This window comes from Fukomys damarensis, unplaced genomic scaffold (assembly GCF_012274545.1).
Source record: "Fukomys damarensis isolate Sample0158 unplaced genomic scaffold, DMR_v1.0_HiC HiC_scaffold_29, whole genome shotgun sequence".
Classification (NCBI taxonomy): Eukaryota; Metazoa; Chordata; class Mammalia; order Rodentia; family Bathyergidae; genus Fukomys; species Fukomys damarensis.
The window spans coordinates 7,654,657-7,663,540 of record NW_022900941.1 but is presented as its reverse complement, the minus strand read 5'-3'; the positions used below and the strand labels follow the sequence as shown (position 1 = coordinate 7,663,540).

At 39.0% G+C, this 8,884-nt stretch overlaps 1 protein-coding gene across 1 annotated transcript in view; it reads left to right on the top strand.

The window, feature by feature from the left end:
- The window catches only part of Tsn (translin), a 9,902-nt gene extending 2,277 nt beyond the window's left edge, over positions 1–7,625 (top strand). Inside the window, exons 3-6 of the mRNA XM_010632241.2 lie at positions 799–895; positions 2,240–2,355; positions 3,202–3,281; positions 5,604–7,625. Of these exons, the coding sequence (XP_010630543.1) occupies positions 799–895; positions 2,240–2,355; positions 3,202–3,281; positions 5,604–5,837 (527 nt within the window). The 3' untranslated portion in view covers positions 5,838–7,625. The remainder of the gene's footprint in view (positions 1–798; positions 896–2,239; positions 2,356–3,201; positions 3,282–5,603) is intronic.
- The last annotated feature ends 1,259 nt before the right edge of the window (positions 7,626–8,884 follow it).

Sequence of the window (8,884 nt, the reverse complement as noted above, 5' to 3'; positions counted from 1 at the left end):
TGTGTGTGTGTGTGTGTGTGTGCGTGTATGTGTGTGTGTGTGTTTAAAATGGTGTCTGGTCATGTTGTTCAGATTGGTTTTGAACTCTTGGGCTCAAATGATTCTCCTATCCCAGCTTTCTGAGAAAGTGGGAACGGGCCACTGTACCCAGCTTTGTGTTTGACTCCAACCATCTAGTGGTTGAATAACTATTGTTATGAATATGTAGGTATGAGGTGGCTAGTATAAAATGTTCTCTGATGAGTTTATAGTCAGCCCCTTAAATGAGAGTCAAATATATCGTTTAGACACGGAACTTATGTTGTAAACTATACAGTAGCTAAAAGAACTGAAATTATTTTCAGATGGAGAGGATACAATAATGTAGTTTATAGTTGTCAGCAGCAAGTCATTTACTCAGTAATAGAGTTAGTTGACTTGATAGAGAATAATTGGTAAAAGTTCATTTTGACCAAATGTGGGAGCTAGGAGTCCACCTTTAGGCCTCTTCTTAGGACTGAATAGGAGTAGCTGATGTACAGCCTGTAAAGGATGGGGTTATTTATGACGTTACAAATTACCAGTGTCTTTATTGACACACACCTTTCAGCAAGTTTTTATTTTTCAGTGTGGTTAATCAGGGAAATTTAGGTGTAATATTTTGACAACCAAGATGTGATATTTGGTTGTGAGAGTTTAAAAAAAAAAAAATGAAAAAAGAAAAATGGCTAATTTCTAGGTGGACTAGAAGATTTAGCAAGAATTATATTTGAAATTTGCTAAGTTTTTAATTATTATGTTTGATTATCTTTTGATTAGTTCCAAAGAGGTGTTTGAAAGCTCGAGAACATTTTGGGACAGTGAAAACACATCTAACGTCTTTAAAGACCAAGTTCCCTGCTGAACAGTATTACAGGTTTGTAAGAAAAATAGCCTTCTTTCGTAATATTAGGTTAGTGCTCGCTTCGGCAGCACATATACTAAAATTGTAATATTAGGTTAAACAACAGCTGAAGAAAGACTACATATATGGAATGATTACTTGATCATATCCCTGTGTGTAGAAGAAATGATAAAAAGAGTCACGTTGATAATGGTGGTGACAAAATTGATAATTTTATTTTTTTCCTCCATTTTACTTTGAAAAAAATTTTAAGGAATACCTGTGCAGTGAGAAAGTATCTGTTATTTGAAGCAAAATTTAGAATATCTTTTTACGATGCTCAAATTTCTTATGCAATCAAGTGAACTGTGCTTATGCTATACAGCAGTGCCGGTGAACCTTGTAGAGTTTTCAGTGATAACAAACAGCCTGCAGCTCCTGTACTGTAGGTTCACTGCCACCACTGCTATAAAGGTTATGAGATCAGAGGGCAGTATATGTATGGCATTGAGGTTGGTTTTTTGTGTGAGTGTGTGCTGGTGATTGAATCCAGGGCCTTGTACATCCTAAACAAGTGCTCTACCATTGAACTATATCCCCAGCCATTTTTAAACTTTTGAGACAGGGTCTTGCTAAGTTGTCCAGATTGGACTTGAACTTGGAATCCTTCTACTTCAGTCTCCTGAGTAGCTTGGATTACAGGCATGTACTGTGTCTGACTGACTGTCCAGTTGAGGTTCACTTCAAAGATTGAATTTTGCTGCTTAAGGACATACAGTATTTAGATAATATTTTAGATTGGTCAAACCCCTGGGTTTAAGTGATCCCTTTTCCTCAACCTGCTGCATTGTGATATTATAAGTACTCACCTCGCTGACCCTAAGTTTTAAAGTCTTTTGCTTAGTGATTGCAAATGATAATTCTTTGAATCACGATTTTCTTGATATCCTAAACTTGAAGTCTTAGAGATAAGTTAGATATTGAGGCTGAGATAAAATTATAGTTGGCATCAGTCTTCACTTGCAAAGTTTTATTTTTTTTCAGAGCAGTATCATTATTCTTACGGATTAAACTTAAGCACATTGCCCTGTCATTTGTAATCTTTAATTGTAAATTTTCATAATCATTGAAATTAGATCATGTTTTCTCATTATTACTGATAAATAAATGCCACCAGTTTGAAGTTGTAAAATTTTATGCCTGATCCATTTGATATATTTGAATATCTTGTTACTCTTAACATATTTTATGTAGTAGGATTTTACGTATGATTTTATTTGAAAGTATCCTATTTCCCAGCTATTTAGATAAGACTGTACTGAGCCCATCTTTGAAGGTCCCAAACCTCACAATGTAAATATACTTAATGTCCTGCAGGTTTCATGAGCACTGGAGGTTTGTGTTGCAGCGCTTGGTCTTCTTGGCAGCATTTGTTGTATATTTGGAAACAGAAACACTAGTGACCCGAGAAGCAGTGACAGAAATTCTTGGCAGTAAGTGTCTCCACTGGTGGGATCTGCAGAGTCAAGCACAATAGCTTACTTTTTGGTGGGAGAAGTTGTTTCTAGTACTTTCTATAAAATAAATGAAAACTAAATAGAAAGCTTTTTTCTTGGAAATACAAAATCTAAAATAATAGCTTGCTTATTTATATGTAGGTGCTTCTTTTTAACTTAAAGTTAAAAAAAAAAAAAAAATTCAAGCCAGGCATGGGCACATATCTGTAATCCTAGCACTTGGGTGGCTGAGACAGGAGGATCTCAGTGAGTTTGAGGCCAGCTTGGGCTACATTGTCCAAGGACAGCCTGAACTATATCGTGAGACCTTATCTTAAGCACTTCTCCCTCCCAAAATTCTAGTATACAGAAAAGTTGAAAGAATTATATAACAAACCCTATTTGTAGTTACTTAGAGTCACTACTTGTTAACAATTGGCTAGTTTTCTCACTTTTCATGTGTGTCTGTATAATTATTTGGAAAAGAGTGCAGATTTCATGATATCTTTTATAACTGCTTTAGTATGTATCTTCTAAACAAGAAGGTTGTTTTCTGCCATAACTAGGTACTGTACTTTCTGGTATTAGTTTTTGAGAGGACTGGAAGAAAAAATTGAATTTTGGTTAAATGTTTGCAAAATCTTCAGTGAGGCCTACTTGCCAAAGCTGTGAACATCTTATGAAGCCAGTAAAGATTTATCTTTTCTTCACTTACTTTGAAAGAAATTTTATTTGTATGTGTGTGCATGCATGTGTATTTGTATTTGTATAATTATGTATTAATATTCTTAGTCTTAATTTGCATTAACATCATGACTTTGCCCTTATTGTGATATTTTTTAGTTGAACCAGATCGAGAGAAAGGTTTTCATCTGGATGTAGAAGATTATCTCTCAGGAGTTTTAATTCTTGCTAGTGAACTGGTAAGACACTCAGTAATTTGCTGCTTGCTTTCTTAATCTTCATGCTTTGCCCTCAGTTTTTTAAATGGTACTATAACTTAGGACTCATCATTTTTTTTTTTTTTTTTTTTTTGGGTACCGGGGATCAAACTCAGGAGCTTTCACTTGCAAGGCAGGTGGCAGAACCACTGATCTAAGTCCCTGGCCCCTCAATTCTTTTTTAAACCATCTGTCAATCATGTCATTTAGTCCTTGACTACACTGTGTTACTAGGCATCAAAGAAATGCCAGTTGAAACAATGAGACAGCTGTGCACATTTACTATTATGTAATTTTATTGGTGGTACTGGGGATTGAACTCAGGGGCTTGCATATGCTAAGCATGTGTTCTACCGTGGAGTTACATACATCCCAGTCCTTTGTAATTTTTAAAAAAATTTTGAGGCAGAGTGTAAGTCACTGTGTTAGATTTCCTGTTGAAACTTAAAGGAGGAGAGGTTTATTTTGACTCATAGTTTCACTGGGCTCAGTCCATGGTTGAACAGCTCCGAAGCAGAAACAGCATGATGGAAGGGCGGCCTGGTAGAGGAAAGCTGTTCCCATCATGACAGCCAGGAGGCAGAGAGAGAAGGAGGAACCAGGAGCAAGCTTATGTCCTTCCATGTCTGCCCCCCGGTGACTAATCTCTTTGAGCCGGCTCCTGCCTTTGGACAGCACAGTCAGCTCTGAACGCAACGATGGACTGATTCACTGATGAGTATCAGTGCCCCATGACTGTGTCACCTTTCAAGAGGTGACTGAACTGGAGGCGTTTTAGATCTAAACCATAAGCCTGCCCTGGCGAGGCTTGAGCTTGTCTTCCTGCCTTAGTCTCCCAAGTAGCTGGAATTAAATGCATGCACCCCTGTGCCTAACCTGTGAATTTTGAAAAGTTGATAATACCTCTTCCTGTTAATGGACTGACAAGGCATGTATTCCTGATAACTGTTAATTCATGTAATGATTTTAGAGAACAGGGAATTTATATAATTGTATAAGATGCTGTCATCCCTTTTAAGTTGTTCTTATTCTTCATTCCCTTGACCTCTCTCAGGAAATTTTTCTCTAAAAATAATTTTGCAGAATAAAGGGGCTCATAGAGTCTTGAGCAGTTACGACAGGCTGAAGCTGCTGAAGTGAGCATATTGTGTTGTCTGGCTCTTTACAAAGTGCGCCTCACCTTGCTCAGAAGGAAAGCCATTCAGGGCTGGTGTAGTGCTTCTTTGGTTTTTGGTCCTGTATTCTTCTACCTTGTAGGTTCTTTCTCATGCTCATAAACCTACAGTGGCTTTGGTGATTTGTGTCTTCATTCCAGACAGTAGTAGAGGAATTAGGTAAAAGGGTGGACCCTCACTTTAAGGACGTTTGTCTCAAGCTCTGTACACAACTCATACTTGACATTGTAGTGCCTTGGGGGTGGGGATGCACCTGAGTGATGGAGTGCTTGCTTAAGCACGTGCAAGGCCCTGAGTCCCATCTCCAGTTCTGCAATTCCCCACCGCCACCCCCACCCCGAATTCTAGTGCCTTGTTGGTAGGGGAGGAGGAAGTGAAGTCTATTGGGGCAGGCATGGAGGTGGTGAAAATTTGAGGGATTCGGACTGAGGAAGGAAGGGAAAAGTGTTACTGGGGCCCCCTGGCAGTCTGTACCACTTGCCTAAGGCTTGTTGGAGACACCTGCCTGGTAATCTGAATTCTAACCCCTTACTAGTATAAGTGGTTAGTGTGAGGTATCTTTGATGCCACGTGTGCTGTGAATGGGTGGGTAGATTAGGGACGCTTCGGCGGGGGCAGTTTTATGGTGAAGAGGAATTTTGAGTCAGGTCTTGAAATTAGTCTTATTACCGTGTAAGACAGTGTTGGACTGAATTAGATTTATCTTTTTTTCCTGTCTCTTAGTGATTTTAAGTGACCAGAGTTGCAGCTCAGGAGGTGGGCTCTAGAGACATCATTTCTAGATTTGAAGTTAGAGCTGTTGTGATTACCCTGACATTTCTTTCTTCTGTACATTAACTGATGAGCTGTAAAGTTGACAGTAGTTAATTTAGCACACTTTGTGGTACAGTACCAGTTTAAGACATTAGAGAAATTTTAGAAGACATTAATTATACTAAACCTGTATTTGGAGGAAACGTCTCCTTTCACATGAGAGTCTTCTCAGAGAAGCTTCTGTACTGTCTGTTTATATCTGCCTGAGCTGAGAACATCAGAGTTGCTGTCACAGCCTGAGGATCTAGTTGTTGTGACTCGGGAGGATGCTAAGGAGGAGCCCTGTTGTAATGCCCATTTTTCTTTTCCTGTGCAGTCGAGGCTGTCTGTCAATAGTGTGACTGCTGGAGACTACTCCCGGCCCTTGCACATCTCCACCTTCATCAATGAGCTGGATTCCGGTTTCCGCCTTCTCAACCTGAAAAACGACTCTCTGAGGAAGCGCTATGATGGCTTAAAGTATGATGTGAAGAAAGTAGAGGAGGTGGTTTATGATCTCTCCATCCGTGGCTTCAATAAGGAAACGGCAGCAGCTTGTGTTGAAAAATAGGAGGCTCTCCTTGCTCCTGGCCTTGCTGACCCAGCAGTTAGTTGTCAGGGATGGGTGAGCACAGAGTGCCTCTTTCCGTAGTTAGGATGCCCAGTTGCTAAGCACTGTGCTTTATTTTCTTAATCAGTTGTGTGCTGTGAGTACCAAAACACTTTTTTGGGAGTTAGAACAATTAGCCTTTACATGGAGAGAGTTTTCATTGTTGTTTTGGTGAATTTGCTCTGTATTTTGTTGTATTTCATTTCTGTCAAAAAATGTAAATGTCAGTTTCTTGGTAATGTCCTTTTCTTGCTTACTCTGACTGTTGATGTACGGATTGAGAAGTTACTGTGTCGTTTGTGTTTTTTCCAGAAGTGACACTTAATATTTTCTGTATTGATGTTGGCCATCCATTTCCAGGTATAGCCTGGATGTAGTATAAAAATAGGTAATTAAAAAGGATGGTTGACAAGCAGAGATCATACTTTTCTCTTCCTTACCTTAAGCTCTGTGAGTGAATCAGATGTTGAATTTTTTTACCAAGGGAGTTATAGCACTGGGTTCTTTCTCACTGCATTCAAAATATAAAAGATTAAATTGCAAAGCCAAGCTCCAGCAGATTGTTTTGGAAGATTTTTGTATTAAGGGATTTAGTAGCATCCTAATTGGTTATGCTAGGTGGGGAGTTGGGCTTAATATTCTAAAACACTTCTGCTTTCTGATGTTGCCTTAACATTCTGCTATTGCAGCAATTAAAATAGTCTTCGCACACATTTTGAACTGACACTTAATGTGATATATTTTTAATCTATGAAACCTTTTCCCTAGCAGCCAGCTAGACTAGTTGGTCTGGGACTATAACGCTATCCACATGTGTTAATTAGCAGTACCTCAGTGAGTATGTTCTTAAAGAGTAATGTTATGCTTGGTCTTGAAGAAAGATAAAATATCAGCTTAAAAATTTTTTTAGTGCCCCAGTTTCCTCCCCACTTTCAGGTAATAATGAGTCTTTGCCATGTAATTCTTGCTGTTGAATTGAAATTCCTGAAATGGTGACTTAGGCTGGGTTGTAGCTCAGTGGTAGAGCACTTATATAACATGCCCTCCCATACAGTGGTGACTTAATTCACAGTTGTTTGGCACTCTCTGAAGGAAGTTGCTATTGTTTCCAGAATAATGTGAAGTATTCAAAAATATTAGCTGTTTCTTGCCTGATACCAGTTTGGGCTTCCTCTCTGTGCGATGCGATGTTTGGCATTGCTTTCACAGCTTTGATCATACCAAGTTAAGGAATGACTGCATTTTTTTTAACATGAGGAAACAAGTGCAAATAAGGCATGAGTAGTTGTGCACTTTTGGCTTTTAGAACAGTTTTTTTGAGAGTTCTTTTTGCAGAGTTTGTAGAAAGACAAAATACTAGGTTGTTAAAAATGCTTAGGATAGTTGCTTAAAATGTGCAGTAATAGCATTGCCTGGATTGAGCATAAAAGGATTTTTTTTTCATGATTTGTTACAAAGTTCTTACCAGAAATTGTGGATTTTGGGGGTGGGGAGGATTGGTGGATTGGGCCTTGCTCTGTTGTCCAGACTGTTCTTAAACTCCTTGGCTGAAGCCACCTCCTCTCTCACCTTACAAGCAACTGGGACTACAGAGGAGTACCACCTTGCCTGGCTCTTGAAATTTCAGTTTTAACCCACTTTTAAGTGGAATGTGTTCTGGTCTTCAGTTCTGTTTGAGAATTTAGAAGTGTCCTGTTTGTAATAATTCAGTTATATTCACTGCTGGCTTGTAAAGCAATAAAATACTCTTTTTTTTTTTTTTTTTTTTTTTCAATAAAATTCTTTTTTTTTTTTTTTTTTTTTTTGTCTTTGTAATTTAGTGTGCTACTGTGAAAACTCTTCTGTGTGGAGAATAAATTTGACTTTTTTTGAGGTTAAAAACACAGGAATGATAAGCGTGTGTTGCTGTGTAATGATTAACCAAAAGATGCCAGCCATTCCTTAGTGCTTTATTATAAACTGCAGGTGACATTTGCGTGATTTGCCTTGGTGGGACTTCACTTGAATGGGGAAGTATTTCAGCTGAAGGTGTTGGGATACCACACTGTTTCACACAGCAGAATTAACTTTTCCTTCTGGGGCCCCACAGATTGACCTGTGGGGCTTGCACATGGTGAACATGTGCTCTGCCCTGAGCTATACTCCTAGTCCCCAGAATTACTTTTACCAGTTTTAGAAAATCAGATAGGTTAGAAAATGTAGACATGAAGGAAGGATTGTTTTCTCATGGATGTATAAAAAGAAAATGACATATTTGGTAGGATTTGTTCTGTGTTAAGTCATTAAATGAGTAGTTAAGAATAGTTTCATCAGTGTTTTGAGACCTTTGCTTAAACAGGTGGCTGAAGGCATGAGACACCATGAATGTTGTGTACTCACAGATTACACCTTTCTTGTTTCTTCTGGACTGAACTGTTCGTTTTGAATAGAGCATCAATTGCCTTGTCTGAAACTAAAGACATTTCGTGAGCCTGAAATAAATGTTCTTAATATACAGTATAAAAGACATTGAACAAGCAGAAATGAAGAATCTAGGCAGAAACAACAGCAACAAATTATTAAGGCAGGTACAATTGCCAGGGCTGGCTCCTTGAGGATGGAGCCAGGAGAGGTGACGAGGTGCCCACCACATTTCTTGCTCGGGTGAATAAGTGGGTGCTATTGACTGGGGTGGGAAACGTAGGAGGAAGTGTGGCTGGGCAGTGGCTGGGCAGCTGAAGCCTTTGCTTGTGGATACGTTGGATTTGTGGTGCTTATGGAGTATGTAGGTGAGAAAATCTTAAGTGGTAAATTCTCTCAGGAGACTAAAAGATGAGTCACAAGCTGCGGACAAACTGGTCAATAGCATGGTTTAACCACATAGGTAGAGGGTACAGGGAATAAAGAACTGGAGGTAGAGAAAGGGTCACAGAGGTTGGCAGAGAAAGCGAACAGTGAAGAGTGGCTTGTCACAGAGACCAGGAGAAGAAAGGGTCTTAGGAGGATTGTGGGTGAGAGATTTAAAATAT